General features: G+C 33.5%; 1 protein-coding gene across 1 annotated transcript in view; it reads left to right on the plus strand.

The window, feature by feature from the left end:
• The window catches only part of LOC109840722 (calcium permeable stress-gated cation channel 1-like), a 32,124-nt gene extending 14,697 nt beyond the window's left edge, over positions 1–17,427 (plus strand). Inside the window, exons 8-12 of the mRNA XM_020409463.1 lie at positions 9,787–10,127; positions 11,413–11,658; positions 13,493–13,817; positions 14,485–14,727; positions 16,896–17,427. Of these exons, the coding sequence (XP_020265052.1) occupies positions 9,787–10,127; positions 11,413–11,658; positions 13,493–13,817; positions 14,485–14,727; positions 16,896–17,159 (1,419 nt within the window). The 3' untranslated portion in view covers positions 17,160–17,427. The remainder of the gene's footprint in view (positions 1–9,786; positions 10,128–11,412; positions 11,659–13,492; positions 13,818–14,484; positions 14,728–16,895) is intronic.

A 17,800-nucleotide genomic window follows, 5' to 3' on the forward strand; every position in this document is an offset into this window, starting at 1 on the left:
CTGTGTAAGTTGTTAAGTTGAATGTAGAAATAAGTGTAGTACTTTAAATTTATCTTGAAGAACAACAATCCAAGTTAGAGTATGTCTGAAGGCAAACTTTAACTTCATCAGACTATACATAACTTGTTATTCCTTCACGTGATACCTAGCTACATTCATAGCTATATAGATCCTTTTCTCTTTCCACTAGATGTAACGCCCCTCATGGAGGTACATAAAAATTTAGGCATTAGCTCGAACTGTGCGGTTTCCTACTCGTTCTGTTATCGGTCGATTCCTCAAAGTTGGACAATCTCTTTTGAAATGCCCGGGTTGACCACACTTATAACATTCACGGTGAAGTATGCAATATCCGGAGTGATGATTGCCACATCTGGGGCATACTGCTGACTTGTTTGGCTGGTTTGCTCGATCACAACGAAAGGAAAATTTTGTTGTCACTGACCTCCCAGGCTGATTCGATGATGGTTTGTCGGTTGTGGGACCTCCTTCAGCCTGTGGGTGTTTAGTCGAGCTCTACTTCTTATTGCGGATTTCCTGATACTCTAGCTAGTCTTTCTTAATTTTAAACGTAGTCTCCACCAGTTCTGCGTAGTTCCTAATCTTGGGAGCCACTAGTTTCCCTATGATATTTTCGCTGAGTCCCCTTTGAAACTTCTTAGCCTTATTAGATTTTTCAGCTATCAAATGTGGAGAAAACCTTGATAAAGTTAGCATCGTACTCCTGTATCGTCATGTTGTTTTGCTACAACTCTTGAAATTCGATAGCCCACTGATCCCTAACCCTCCGGGATATATTTCTTATTCATAAGCTCCACAAATTTGTCCCAATCAACCTGTCTCTGGCGGCCCTTTCCAATCTTAAGGTTGCCCTCCACCAATGTTCAGCTTTCCCTTTGAACATGAAGGCGGTAAATGACACGTTTTGCTCCTCAGTATAATTTCAGACCGTAAATATCTTCTCCATTTGTTAAATTTAATCCTTTGTCACTAAGGGGTTAATGGTACCCAAAAAAGTTAGAGGTGTGAGCTTCCGAAATTGTTTTAGGGCTAAGATAGTAGGTGCTGGTTGGTTGCCTCTAGGATTGATACGTTGTTCGAGGATTCGCCAATCGTTTCAATGGGTCTTGCATTGGTTCTTCTTGATCAACAGGCCGTTTGCGATCCTTTATGACAAGAACAAAATGCTTATCAAATTCTCCATGCGTTTCCGTTCCTCTGAATCTTGGTCTGATTCGCTATTGTTGCTCACCATTTACTTAATGTAAAATATAGCAAATGATGAAATTCCATAGATTACTCTCCATACTCACACTGAAATATTTCTATTGCTCAGCTATGAATAATTAGGGTATATATACTACATACATATATAGATTAATGTTATTCTTGACATAGAAGGAGATTCTCCTGAAACAATGAATGGCCAGCAATCCTCACCATGTAAATCTTCTCCTATTTATCTCTCTCCCCTTCACATGGTGGGGATTGTGGCCACATCATCGATAAGGAGGAAAATCGCCCTCCTTAGTCATGGATATCATTAATCTTATATATATATATTATATATATAAATATATATATATAATAGAGAGAGAGAGAGAGAGAGGAGAGAGAGAAATAGAGAAACTTGGTACCAAGTTGTTCCAAACTAACTTGTGAGTGATGTGACAAATCTTGTCCCTAATACTATATTAGAGTTGTGAACGGTATTAGACTCATCTTCGAGTGTGATGTAGGGACAAGATTATATCTCACTCAACTATCCGAAGTTGCTTAAGCAACTTGTACATAGAATCTCAATTTTCTCATATATATATATATATAGTATATAATTATATATATATATATATAGAGAAAATGGAGAACCTTGATATATGATATAGTATATTATACTATAATATATATATATAATATTATATATATATACTATGGAAAGGATTCTAAAGGTGACACGCTTAGATCCCACACTAAGGACCGACTCATAAATACATTCATGTCTCTAATTGTTTTGATCCACTCGCGTTAACGTTGATCTACACGTTCTTAAACCTAAACACACCAATTTTGGGGTGAGCCCGTCGTGTTTTGACCCTTCATCCACTCGCCGTAATTTTAACGGTTTCGAATAAATAGAACTTTTTACACAGCTCAACAAAGGGTCAAAACACGACGGGTTCACCCCAAAATTGGTGTGTTTGGGTTTAAGAACGTGTAGATCAAGGTCAACAGAGCGGATCGGAGGAAAAAAAAGGAATGATGTGATTTTAGGCCGCGTCCTTAGGTGGGAATCTAAGGTGTCACCTTAGAATCACTTTTCCCATATATATATATATATATATATAGAGAGAGAGAGAGAGAGAGAATAATGGAGGTGAGCTGGCAGATCATCTTCTTCCCACATGAGCTGCAAGTGTATGACATGTGAGCCCCACACTGATGTGACTAGTAGGGGGCTCGCATGTCGTACACTTGTGGGCTCAGTGGGGGAAGTGAGCTGCTAGCTCACCTTCATTATTCTCATTATAAAAGAGTAATACTCATGTCAAAAACTTTTAATTCCTATTTTGCCTTTATAAATTTTGATAATTCACATATACCTATAGTTATAGTTAATCCTTAAATAATATCCATAACTTTTTATTAAATGCACTCCACGTACTCCCTAAGAAATTTGGTCAGAATAATCATTATCATAGTTTATAATTAATACTACATACAAATTGTTATGTCTAAATTAAATTTTAGAATGTAAATGTTCATTTTTTTATCTACTTAGTTGCATAAAATAAAGAAACTTGGTATCAAATTGCTCTAAGCAACTTGGTAGTGAGTGACATAATTCTTGTCCTACATCTACATTAGGTTGATGAAGGGTGGTTGAGGTGGTTGAGGCTCTACTTTTCTCCGAGAGTGTGATGAGGTGTAAAAGATTATGTCACATCACTACCGAAGTTGTTCTTAAGCAAACTTGGTACTACAGGTTCTCCATTTTCTTCATACTATATATATATATATATATATATATATATATACTACTTATAAAAAAGAATACCCATGTCAAAACTTTTAATTTCCTATTTTGCCCATTTAAATTTTGATAATTCGTAATTATACCAATAGTTATAGTTAATCCTTAAATAATTATCCATAACTTTTTATTAAATGCACCTCCTACTCTCCCTAAGAATATTTGGTCAAAGAATAAAATCATTATCAATAGTTTATAATCTAATACTACATACAAATTGTTATGTCTATATTTAGAATTTTAGAATTTTAATGTTCATTGTTATGTCTATATTTAGACTTGCGATTTCTCTATCTAAGAAGTTGAAACGACTGTATTGGAAGGACATCAAAGTTTAAACCATAGGAGGACCAGAGTTTTGTAGAAACCACCTAATGTAAAATTAGAGAATGGTGTGCTTCATTTTTTATTGCTTTGGGTATTTTGAGCACCGACTGCTAATGAGTCCAAAATTTCGCTCAAGACTATGAATTTCTTCCCAATCAGCCACAAAATAGTATAAGACAAAGTTAATCAAATAATTATAATAACAAGATGTAGAGTCTAGACTTTTAAATTTTAATTTAAATCAATGCATAAACTATGAACCAAATTAACTAACAAACAATCCTTTTTATTTTTATATATAACTTCTCTTTCATCTCTTGAGTGTAAATTAGCTCATATATTTTCTTCCACTCACCATAATACCTACTAAGTCAAAACCATACAATTACAAAAGAAAAGCTCAACTAGAACTCCACTTAGATTAGAATAGAAAATTTAACAGAGCACAAGATGTCGACTTCTTTCGAGGATCAAATTTGCTCAAGCACGGGTTACCATGGTATGTTCCTCTATAATTCAATTAGAATTTTAAAATATGTTTTGAAAGTTGATTATTGTAGAAATGAGTTAATTTGGTACAATTTAAATTGGTATAATCAATTTGGTGATTAGTTTTTTTTTTGGAGACATTGGGATCACTCAAATTTTAAAATGTATTATAAAAAGACTAAAATGAACAAATGTATCATAAAATCTAATTAGATTAAATATTTTTAAAATTCAACCCCCTAAACGTATTTCACGGTATAATATGAAAACACATTGTATCAAAAAAAATCTATAATGTTAATATCATGAAGTAGGGGCACGATTAGGAATGCATTAGGCTAATTGTACTATCCTTTTGATGTTACACAGTGAAAAGTAAAAAAATAAACTTTCTTACCATGATTTCAAACAAAAAATATTAAATAAATACTACAACCAACATATTTACATGCATCTAAAATAAATGTTATATTTTTATTATTAAAAAAACCTAATTACTAAAGTGATATCTTCTTAAGCTTTGGCTTTTTTACCTTCTAATTAATTACTCATTTCATATGTTACAATTTTTTTTATTTATTTCTCCTTTCCTCTCCTTCCAACCATCCGACTTTTATTTCTGAGAAACAAAGTGCTTAGGATGACATTAAAGATGAAATAGATTTCTATGGAAATGCTATCGTAATGATTCAGTGCCAACTTGTGAACTATAGAGATTGATAAAATACAGATGAATGACATAATCAGTCTCTCTTGTAATTGTCACAAAACGTCAACAAGTGACAAGTCCCTTCGCATGATATATCTCTATCATTCAAACATGTTTTTTTTAGTTTTAAGTTTAAGAAATTTAATTGCTCTTATTAATTAACATTTTCTTAAATAGCTTGAACCTTAGTGTAAATTGAGCAAAGATGTGCCTCTCATCTTTAATATTAGATCATCTTTTAATATTGCTATTGTTTTTAGAGAGTAAGTTTGTTCATGCATAGAGTTATAATTTTTTCACTCTATTAATCCACGTCGTGTATCTGCTATTTAGTAAATTTGACCCTCTATGTCTGTATGTTTTGTTTAAGCTTTAAATGTTGATGATTAATATAGACTTTAAGGTAATTAAATTTGAAACATTATATGAATTGATTTATTTTTTTGTCTCATTACCCTATAAGTTCAGGTCTTCCAGCTGTTGGCCAATATAATTATCTAAGGATCCTAGCACATAAATCTCTTATTACATTCTTTATGTGGGTTTCATGAATATTGGTAAAATCTAAACCAGCTTAGCTTAATTACATGAATATTGGTAAAATCTAAATCATTGATTCACTTCATCATTTAACGGTCTATTTTTAAAATCTAAATCTGCTTTATGTAGGACTCTTAAGGTGTCAACCTTGCTCTGTCTGATACTACTTTGTAGCGCTCCTTATGGAAGTGCATAAAAATTTGGGCATGACCTGTCTGTAATAAGAAGGATTGACTTGTTTAATCTTTACGTGTGTTGTACCTTACAAGAGTAGTGTGTGTTTTTTTATGTATATATATATATATATATATATATATATATATATATATATATATATATATATATATATATATATATATATATATATATATATATATATATATATATATATATATATATATATATATATATATATATATATATATATATATATATATATATATATATATATATATATATATATATATATATATATATATATATATATATATATATATATATATATATATATATATATATATATATATATATATATATATATATATATATATATATATATATATATATATATATATATACACACACACTTTGAAGGGAGAAAATAAAACAGTGAAGATGTAATGCAATACTCAGGATCACAAGGTTGACAACAGAGTCCTTAGAATATCAGAATAGAAGAAAACTAAAGGAAACAATAACATATTACAATAATGATAATAGCCACAAATATTAGTACATGTTTGATAAGTCCAAAGTACTATAAAAGTGAATATAAATTAACTCCTACTAAGATTTTCCTCCGGAGCTAATCTTCAAATACAGAGTCTGTAATTCTCTTATCTTTGTCAATTGTATGACCTGCGAATGGATACAGAAACAACAACGATGAGCATAAGGCCCAATAGGTAACCAAAAAATCTCGGGTACAACATAAGAGGATGAATGAAAAGGATAGTCATAGATATTTGAACTTGAACGAAGGGATCTCAACATTAAGTTATCATACTTATATCATGATCATTGATCGAAATGAAATAACATGTCAATATGAATAATCAAGTTGAAATGCTACAATATAATTATTCAAAGGAATATCAATGGTATAAAACCAAAATAAACAGCACTAGAATAGCAATGGTTAAGCAATCAACGAAGAGCCCATGCATAAAGTGAATCAAATAGGAATATTACGAAAGTGATAAGATATACAACTTAGCATGGGAAACTAACTCGCAGGAATTTTAAGAAATAATCAATCGAATTCTCAAGGACTTGAGAAAAGACAATGAAATGTTACCTACTGATTATACCGGGATCCTCTTGACTAACGAATGAATCTAAGATTCTATGTCCTATATACACATACATGTATACCTACATGAGATTCTAAACACTATGTCTTTTATAATTTTTCTAACTTAAAACTTATAATATCATGGTATAAGCTACACTGTAGATGATTACATCCAATATCTATAATATGCACAGCAGCAAAACTAGTGTACATGCGATAGTTTGGGATGGATGAATGATAGAGCAATCGATATCCAAAATACATGAAACTAGTTCCATATGACTAATATGAGTCTGCTTTTGGAATATAAAAAAATTTACATCAATGCATGTATATAGTAAGAGTTATACTCTCAGCAAACTACACCTATCAAAACTGCAGCAGAAAAAATAGAGATTGCTATCTGGAATGAATAATTCATTTCAGGTACTTAACACTATACAAATGAGCTCATATTTGACATATAAGTAATATGATGGATTAACTTCCAAGTCCCATGAGTTTTATCAAACTTTCTTTTTTATAACGCATGTTACATGCAAAATAACACAAGGTGGGGCAAACTGGAATTGTCAGTGCATATGCTATCTATTAAAACTAGGTTTAGGCTTATCAAATATTATCCAAATTAATTCAAACTTGAGCCGACAAAAAGATGATTGAGTCTAGCTTTGGGAACAGAAAGAATTTCATGCATACATGGTATATATTGAGATTTATGCTCTCTATAATGAATATAACTCAGACAAACTATTTCAGACGCATGCATTACGTTTAACTATAGTTTTGAACTAGTAATTGATCTTAGAATTTTTTAAAAAAAAGGTCTCAAAAGAAAGCTACAGAAGTCTAGTTTCTGAAACAGGAAAAATATCCATATTTGGATATGTATAGAGAAAGTTATCTTATTTTTACTAGAAGAGTATCATGTTGGAATTTCTATATGAATAATTATGTTACATAAACCGACATGCAACCCATGTTTACACTAATTCAAAACAATATAATCATTACTTGATCACATTAGGTTTGAAAACCAGTAAATGTCATATTTTCTATACTCATAGATATAAAGATCATATTTTTATAACTACTCATTGACATGCAAGGGTCAATCCTTGCTTCAATGTAACATGCAATGGTAAATCCTCACATGCAAGATCAAAAACCAAATTAAATTCTATAATTTCAGTGTTATATCCCTAATAACATCATAAAGAAGAGAATTATAAGAAATTATACCTAGGTTTGAGACTTTTCTCCACTTCCTCCTCCAAAATCCTCAAACTACCTTCTTTCTCCTCTCCTTCTTGTTCTATCTCTAGAGCTTGAGAGATGAAGCTATAAAATCTATTTTTTTTTCTTTTTTCTTTTTAAATAAGAGGAGGGGATGGCTAGGGTTTGGTTGGCCAGAGGAGGGGAGGGAATGAGGTTTGGATTTTTTTTTTTTTGAAAATGGCAAAAAAGAGGTGGGAGTGTACTAGTATATAAAGGTCATGTGAAGACGAGTCTTCAAATTTGGCCAAAGTTGAGGTTTTTTATGTAAAATTCACCCACTAACATGGCTGATCATATTAAACAATTATGTTAATTAGAGAGTTTCAAAATAGGTATTTAATAATTGGGTTATCTCTAATCAAAGTTTAAAACATGGTTGATTTAGCTTTACATGCTAAGTTTGTATGCATGCTATGACTTAGTTAACTAGATCATAATATGAGAATTAGCTAAGTTCATGCTAAGTTTGTATGCATGCTATGACTTAGTTAACTAGATCATAATATGAGAATTAGCTAAGTTAAAATCCTCATACTAGAAATGCATGCTATGACTTAGTTAACTAGATCATAATATGAGAATTAGCTAAGTTAAAATCCTCATACTAGAAAATTATATGGATACAAGGAAGGAAAGAATTTACTGATTTATGGATCGGTATCGGTAACGGTATCCGATCATCGGAAGGAAAAATTTGCAATGTTACACTAGATATCAAGAATCAACACTTAATACTGATATCAAATGAAATTGAAAAGTTGAAAAATCAAAATTCTGAGGTAAAATAAATTTTTTGGGGATGTGCATACATGCATGGCAACATACATCTTTTTCTCTCCTTTAGATATCAAGAACTTGATATCACTAAGACATATCATGTGGAACCGATAAAAAAAATTGAAAGATCAAAATTCTGAAGTACAATAATCTTTTTGAGGGATGTGCACTGCAAATGGATAAAATAATTCAAGTCATAAGTCATGGGCCATTGATCTCGTCTAAAAATGCTGATGCTTAGTAGATAGGTTCATGGATCTTGTTTACTCTGCACTATGTCACAATTTTTATAACGCAAAGACATACATAGATTGTTTTTCTTTTCTCAGTACGTGTCAAGAATATTGATAAAGCTAAGCTACCATTAGTGACTCAAGTGGAACTAATAAAAATGGGTTTATTGTACTTCTAGGTTGCCCCATAACAGAATGGAATGAAAAAATAGGATTCATGTAGCCGACCCCAAACATTTGGGATAAAGGCTTGGTGGTGGTGGTGGTTATTGTTGTTGTTGTTGTTGTTGTTGTACTTCTAGGTTGCATAGGTACAGTATGCGTACTGGTATGGGTATGGACACGACAAATTTGTAATAGGGTATGGGGACACGACTATATGTATGCATGGTATGTATATTTATATATATTAAATTTAAAACGTACATAAGATCAATATTGTTTTTTAAATTTACATAAGATCAATATATAAGAAATAGATGTGAAGTGTAGAATATATATGCAAGAAGTGTATGAGGAGTGTTTTAAATTAAGATATGTATTATATAATTGAGTATAGGCTCGAATAAACATATGCATATATTCAAGAAGTGTCCAAGAGGTTTGGGTACATGTACGGGCATGGGCACATGTCCGGTACGGGTACGGCTTCCTAGTAGAAGTACCCAAGTAACATGGTTGTACATTAATGACCTAAGGTTTCGTCTATTTTTTAACTTTGATACCCTAAAGTTTAAATTTTCCCAAAAACTTCTGTTACATTATTGTTCAGAATTTTGTTTCAGCTGAAAATATTTGTTCAACAGGGGTTATTTTGCAATAGTTCATAAATGTAACTCATTTTTGCTTGGGAAAGTAAAGAAATGAATTGATGCTTTTAATTCCAATAAGTTTAAGTTTAAATAGTGAGGAGGAAGAAAGAGACTCATGGAGATTTCTTCTGATACCATGAAGTTTAAATTTTCCCAAAAAGTACCTTCTGTTACACCTTTGCTCAGGACTTTTTTGTCCGTGAATATTGTTCAACAAAGGATATTTTGCTACAGTTCAATTTCAAATATCTAATACTGCATTTGTCACTGTATATTTTGGACTATGTTGTGATCAGGAGGCTGTAGAACTTGAAAAGATTAAAAACAACCCAAAGTCTATTATGCCAGCAGCATTTGTTTCCTTTCGGACAAGATGGGGGGCAGCAGTTTGTGCTCAGACACAGCAAACAAGAAATCCAACTATATGGTTGACTGAGTGGGCTCCAGAGCCGCGTGATGTATATTGGAACAACCTGGCAATTCCTTTTGTCTCTCTCACAGTTAGAAGGTTGATTGCTGCTGTGGCATTCTTCTTTCTCACCTTCTTCTTCATGATACCTATATTGTTTGTACAATCACTTGCCAACATTGAGGGGATTGAGAAGGCTCTTCCATTTCTAAAGAAAGTAATTGAAATGTGAGTACACTGCATTTAATGAGGTTTCTTACTGTTTCTTCTCTTTATTTATTATTGTTAATGTTTTTATTAACTTGACACGATCTGTAGTTTCTGGTAGTTCTGTAACATTTTCTAGTTTTGGGGTATCTTCTATATTGAAGATTACTTTTCGAAGTTTTAATGCTTTACTGTTCTACGTTGTTCGATTTATAATTGTGATATCCTTCTGTGGTACCCATATCCATGCTGTACCCAATCATTCTAGTGAGCCCTACAAATTTGTAATCTGATCTCAGTAGTTGGAACGGTTTCCCATTTTACTTACTTGATTTGTTGTTTCAATTTGGAGAATCAGAACTTATTGCAGCACAACTTTATTTGCCAGATTGTTTCTCTTACGCTTTCTGCCACTCTGAGGTTTTGCAAGGATTTAGAGATTTATTTTCATATCTAAACTCCCTGATTGTTCCTCTTACGCTTTCTGCCACTCTGAAGTTTTGCAAGGATTTAGAGATTTATTTTCATATCTAAACTCCCTGATTGTTCCTCTTACGCTTTCTGCCACTCTGAAGTTTGCAAGGATTTAGAGATTTATTTTCATATCTAAACTCCCTGCCAGCTAAACCACAGCTTTTGTCCATTAGTCCTTTTCTTTATCTAGCATTTCCATGGTATACATAATTCATCTCAATGAGCCCTACAAATCTGTGACCTGATCTGACAATTTTAAGCAGTCTTCCATTTTACTTGGTTTATTGAATCAATTTGGAGAATAGGAACTTAATTGCAGCCCAATTTTATTGACGATGACTGAGGATGCATGACTTTATTGACGATGACTATGGAGAATGACTTTCTCGCATAGTAGAACAACCATCAAAATGTAATATGAAGCTTATGTCATTTTAATAAACTTTGAAATGTTCATGCAGTTATCTTGTAGATGTTGGTTGGTAAATTGCTCCCTGCCCGTTATTTGCTTCTCAAGTTCATCAAGTAATCCCAAACATTGTAATTGACATGTAATGTCTTAATGGTTTTCTTAATGGCATTTAGTCTGTATAAATTGCTTTCCCTTTTTCTGCACCATGAAACTATAAATAATAAACCTCAGAGTATCATTATGTAGAACTATGTGCAGGTGGTCTAGAAGTATGTCCGCATGTTACTGTTGATATCTACAACATATTGATATCGTCTTATATGTGTATGTATGCAGATATAATATTTAGTTAATCAGTATCATTTGTCTTGATATTAAGTATCATTTAATTTTAATAGCATTTATATGATTGTCATGCAGGCATGTCATCAAGTCATTCATCCAAGGTTTTCTTCCGGGGATCGCTTTGAAGATTTTTCTTATCTTACTGCCGACAATATTAATGCTCATGTCGAAGTTTGAGGGATATATCTCCTTATCAGCTCTTGAGAGAAGAGCTGCTGGGAAATATTACATTTTCTTATTAGTTAATGTATTCCTGGGTAGCGTAATAACTGGAGCTGCATTCGAACAACTAAATACCTTTATTCATCAATCAGCAAATCAGTATGCTCTTGCACCTTTTCATTTCAAAAGTTTACTACCCATGAAATTTGTTTATGTAATTACTTTAATCTGGACTGATGCGCAGTAGTGTTGTTTTAGTTGTTTCTCTCATATGTGAAGTTTCCCTCATGTTTGATAAATATAGTGCATATAGTTTGCACCCAATACTTATATTCTGTTAGAATACCTGAAGAATTTATTAAGCTTTTACAGTGCTTTTGTAAGGACGACACTATATTAGAATATTAGGAGACAATAAATAGATGGGTTTTTTAGATATTAGTCCCTTAGGTCTTCAATAATTGCATATTCGTCCCTTAAATCATGAAAACTGCATATTAGTCCCTCAAAGCCTATTGGGTCTTGTAACATGGTCCTTCAAATTAGATCGTGTTAGATTTAAGGGAAAAATTCTGTCAAATCTAACAGTTGAAGGCAAAGTGCACGTTACCCCTCTATTATGTTTCCAGTCCATTTTTAATGGGTTTAAACCCAATTCCCACTTAAAAAACCCAAATTCACTTGAGTTCTTCTCCTCCAATCGCTAGAAAAGAACCCTAACCTAATGTTTAGCTTTACAAAGGTTTGAAACATCAGAGAGAGGGGTAGTTTGGTAACTATAGGGGGTGTTTTAAGAGTTAAACCTAGCCATAATTAGGTTTTTTTCACTGAAATTCTAACAAAGGGACCATTTTGCAAGACCCTATAGGATTTGAGGGATGTGCAGTTATTGAGATTTAAGGGAATATCCAAAACACCTATACAGAGAGAGAGAGAGAGAGAGGCGCAGACGCGCACACGCACACACATGCAAGCACACACATCATTTTTTGTAACCTTGTTGGACACACATAATTTCTTGTACGCATGCCTCTGTGTCTAAAAGTTTTTGAACACAATTATTGCCTGGCTTCTTCTGCTTAATTCAATTATTGACCGCTGTCTGGTAGAAAATTCCATCTTTAGTTGACTGTCAGTTAAGTTAGCCACGTCTTGTTTGTTCAAAAGATTGCCTTTATTTCCTGATAATATTATGGTTGCACCATGGATACTGAGTCCTCCCTAAGGGAGAGACAAAGGGTGTATGGACGCATGAGTCTTCCTAAGGAGTGCCCTCTGGCTGCTTGATAATCATCAATAATGGTAACTAACTACCTTTTAATCGCTCTTTTGTATCCATTCGAAATGGGAATTATTGTTTTTGGAAAATGTCGCTGATGTACTTTGCACCTCTAGCCCTTGCTAGAAACATCATGATTTCAATAATCGAAGCGTAAAATGCTGAAATATACCTGTCTTGACAAGCTCAACTGAAACTACCTACAAAATTTCATAACCATAAGATTAGCACGTCAAGAATCTGCAACTTGCTCATTTGTACCTTAATGATGACAAGTTTGATATAACAGCTTTTTGCTTAGGTTTGAATATCAGAGTCCACAGCCAGCTAATGGTCTTTCAAACTTCCCCTGTTGAGTCTTAAAAAATCCTCTCTTTTGCATCATATTTTTTGTTCCTTAGTATTTGTGATTTCTGAAGGTTTCTGTGTTTGCATCGTTGTTAGTTCTGGTTACTGGAAGTCAACAGAGTGAAGTGCTAGTTCTATTATTGGCCGTTTTAAAAATGCCTTTTAAACATGTGAATAGATGATTTGGTGTTTATCCTCATCTCTTTATTAGGAACCGCCCTGATAAGCCACTTAAAACTTTCCTAGATCTTTGTCCCTGTCATGTGATGAATGTCCGGCAATGTGTCTTCCAACTTTACATGTTTCTGCTGATTCTTATAAGCTAGAAATTGAATCAACTACTTATCAGTTTTGTGCTTTTCACAGAATACCAATAACAATAGGTTCTGCAATTCCTATGAAAGCAACTTTCTTCATAACCTATATCATGGTTGATGGTTGGGCTGGAGTTGCTGGGGAGATTTTAAGGTTGAAGCCTTTGATAATCTATCACTTGAAGAATTTTTTCTTGGTAAAGACTGAAAACGATAGAGAAGAGGCAATGGATCCAGGAAGCATTGGGTTTGACTCAAATGAACCTCAAATACAACTTTATTTCCTACTGGGTCTTGTCTATGCTGCAGTCACACCTTTCTTACTTCCTTTCATTGTAGTATTCTTTGGCTTGGCATATGTTGTTTATCGCCATCAGGTAACTTTTCTTAGCATTACTTGTAACTAATTATGTTAATACTTCAGTCTCTACTCATGATGTTACGCCCCAAGCTTGCGGGCCCATTGGCGCGTACAAGCCGTGGGACTTACCGGGTGTAACGCGTTATTTGGATCAACCCACTGCCAAAATCGACTAGTTGGTGTTACACTTGAGTCTTGGGCTTACCTATTTAAGCCACACAATTTCATTGTAAATTCCTGATATGGGACTAAAGGTGGGGTCTCACAATCACCCCAACTTACAAAGGCGACTTCCTTGTCGCGACACGACAATTGGCATATCCTAGTATCGCCAAGAGACGTGGACTCTAGAGATGGCTCCTTCAGGCTGGCAACTGTTCTGATACCATTTGTCATGCCGCAGGCCCGTTGGAGCGTGCAAGCCGTGGGACCGACCGAGTGTAACGCGTTATTTGGCTCAATCCACTCCAAAAATCGACTAGCTGATGTTACATTTGAGTCTTAGGCTTACCTATTTAAGCCACACAATTTCACTGTAATTTCCCAACGTGGGACTAAAGTTTGGGTCTCACGCATGAGGCTTGGTTGCAAGTCTTAAAGGATTACTTCACTGAATGTGTATTAGGACTCTGGCTATAACCTTGTGACTAATATCTCTTGTTTTCATTTCCCATCATGATTAGATCATAAATGTCTACAATCAAGAATATGAGAGTGGAGCAGCATTTTGGCCAGCCGTCCATGGTCGGATTATCACTGCATTAATTATCGCACAGCTGCTTCTGTTCGGGTTGATAAGTACAAAAGCAGCTGCTCAGTCAACACCTTTCCTCGTGGTCTTAATTGCTCTTCCAGTGTTTACATTCTACTTTCATAGGTTCTGCAAAAACCGATATGAGCCTGCTTTCGTGAGATACCCGTTACAGGTAAGTTTGAAGCAAAGTGTTTTTTATGGGTATTACCTATATAATATTTTAATAGTTTTATAACTCTTTTGGCCTTTGTTAAATATCCTGTTCTGCCATATTGTGTATGGTGCCAGGCTTAAGGGAAGCAGAGTTTTCTTCTGAGCTTGATAGTTACCTGCCTAAATTGATTTGTCAGCTTTCTATAGAAAGATTGCAACCATTCATCTCTGCTTCTGAAGATATTTGTAACTTTGATGATTTATGGCCTCTCTGGTTCTCCTTAGGGCGCTTAATGTGATGTCACTAACCTACTTTTTTAGAAATCATATGAGGATAATTAACACGTTGGAAAATGAAACAGGAGCACTATAACATCTGAAACTAAATGTTGTGTTCTTTTGCCAATAACAAAGGGAACTATAGTACTAGGAAATACAAGGTAAATGTATCAAAATGTTATAAAAGGAATCATCTCAAGATAAATCTACAAAATACTCTTCTTTAAATTGTGATGCACTTGAAGTAGTTCATAAATAACTACTTTGACATATACTATCCACTTTAAAGCCCATTGTTTTCCATTCATTTTTGTGCTTCCATGTTCCGTGATCCGATGGTATCTGCAAAAATCTATGATCGGGAATTTTTACTCATTACACTTCACTATGAAGAAGATTCCCTTTCTTTAGCTGTCCTTTTGCACCTTTGACGTCCATAGATAAAAATGAGAATTAGATAATCTCTTGAAGTGTATTTTTTAAATAACTTCACGCATACATACAAGAGAAAAATGCCCATGTGATCCCATGCTAGACTTTGTAATATCACATACTATCTCCAAAATGTTGTCTTTTTGCACCTTTGACATCCCTGTAACATAAGAATTAGAGATATCTGGAAGTTTTTTTCCTTAAATATCTTCTCACATAGACATCATCATCATCAAAGCCTTTATATCAAATGTTTGGGGTTCTTTCATTTTATTCTATTATGGGATATATCCTCTGTTAAGTTAATCATAATCATGTCCTTCTTAATTGCTTCTAACCATGTTCTTTTAGGTTTACATCTAGATCTCTTAACCCCATTAACCATAGTACTATCACTTTCTTAACCAATGCACTAAGAGGTATCCGTTATACGTGACCAAAGCATCTTCGTCGACTTTCTTTCATTTTATCATCAATAAAAGCAACATCTAAATTACTATGGATGCACTCATTTCTTATCCTATCTTTTAGTGTATACCCATAAGACGATCGCAACATTCTCATTTTTGCTACACATTTTTCGTACATTTTAATTTTTAATTGTCCAACACTCTGACCCATAAAGCATTGTTGGTCTTATAACTATCCTATAGAATTTATCCTTTAGATTCATTGGTATTCTACGATATCACATAAGATTCTCGAAGCACTCCTCCATTTCAATCATCCTGATTTAATTCGATGGACAACATTATCCTCAATCTCACCATCATGTCGAATGATTGATCCTAAATAGCGAAAATGATACTTTTAGATTTTTTTTTATCATCAATATGTACTATAGGCTCTTTCCTTTTCTTAATTTTACAAAAAAAGCACTTAATGTGTTATATTTTTGTTCTACTAATTTTAAGATCTTTAGATTCAAGAGATTGTCTCCCCATTTTTACTTAAGAATTTATACCTCTTCTAGTTTCATCAACTAACACTATATCATACGTAAATAACATACACCATATGATTTTCATGTTGAATGTGCCTAGTAAGTTGGTCAATAACTAATGCAAAATGATAAGTAATTAAGGCTGACTCGTGATGTAAACTTGTGGTAATTTGAAACGGCTTAGTCTATCCTTCATTAGTTCTTACTCTAGTTATTACTCTATCATACATATTTTAATCACATCAACATGTTTCTTTTCTAAAATTCACCACATTACCTCTCTAGCACTCTATCATAAGCTTTTTCTAGATCTATAAAAATCATATTTATATCATTTCTTTTCTCTCTATATCTTCTCACAGACACATATCAGAAAAATGGCCTTGTTATGATGTTCAAATGTGTATGTTACGTTTTGTACTATCTTCTCACAATGACACATATCAGAAAAGTGCCCTTGTTATGATGTTCATATAGACATGTCTCCAATGCTCACAATCTCATATTTTCTTCTTTTGACTGTTAAATTACAGGAAGCGATGATGAGGGATACTCTTGAACAAGCCAGAGAGCCAACTCTTGACTTGAAAGGTTACCTCTCAAACGCATATATCCACCCTGTGTTCAAGGCCTTAGGTGGTGAGGACAAACTTTCGATTGATGATGAGAAAGATTTTGATAGTGCACTGGTACCTACCAAAAGACAATCTCGGAGGAACACACCAGCAGCTAGTAAATATACTGGTTCTTCATCGCCCTCCTTGCCTGATGCTATTCAAGAACAGCAACTTTTGTAAATGAAGAGCTCTCTAGTCTATACATTATAGAGATGTACATCATAAAGATGTATTTCTTATGTAAATTTGTAGTTCTAATAGAAGTCAAGATTGCTGCAATAGATGGCTTATGCTAACTCATGAATTACTTTGGTTTACCTGGTGGATGAATAGAGGTATTGTGTTTTTTATAATGTCCTATCATTCAATGCTCCATTTGAAAGCTTTACAAGGTTGTTCGACTTCGAAAGGCATTTGCAGATTGAAATGAAGAGTTTGAGAGTGTTCTTATTCTTGTTTCAGGGAACAACAATTTTGTTTTCCATTTGCCCACTATAGGAAATGGATTGCTTCAGCTAGCACGCTATCCTTATGACAGATTTTGTATTGATTTTGCACTCAGTCTTGTGGACTATGTATTCTTTGCCGCTGTGGCTTATGTAAGATCTTCATGATAAACAACTTTACAGAGTCTAAGTTAATACAGAATATCCAGGATTAGTGGTTGCAGTGTAGTAAAGAACTGCTGTAAAATTATGTCATCGACGTGTTAATTTGAAGCACCTTGTAAAAATGTATGTCCTCCAAACTAGGACACTGCGTATTATCATATACATAATATTGTGATTATTATGTATTATTTGTCGCTGTGGCTTATGTAA

Source organism: Asparagus officinalis, chromosome 5 (genome assembly GCF_001876935.1).
Source record: "Asparagus officinalis chromosome 5, Aspof.V1, whole genome shotgun sequence".
NCBI classification, from domain to species: Eukaryota; Viridiplantae; Streptophyta; class Magnoliopsida; order Asparagales; family Asparagaceae; genus Asparagus; species Asparagus officinalis.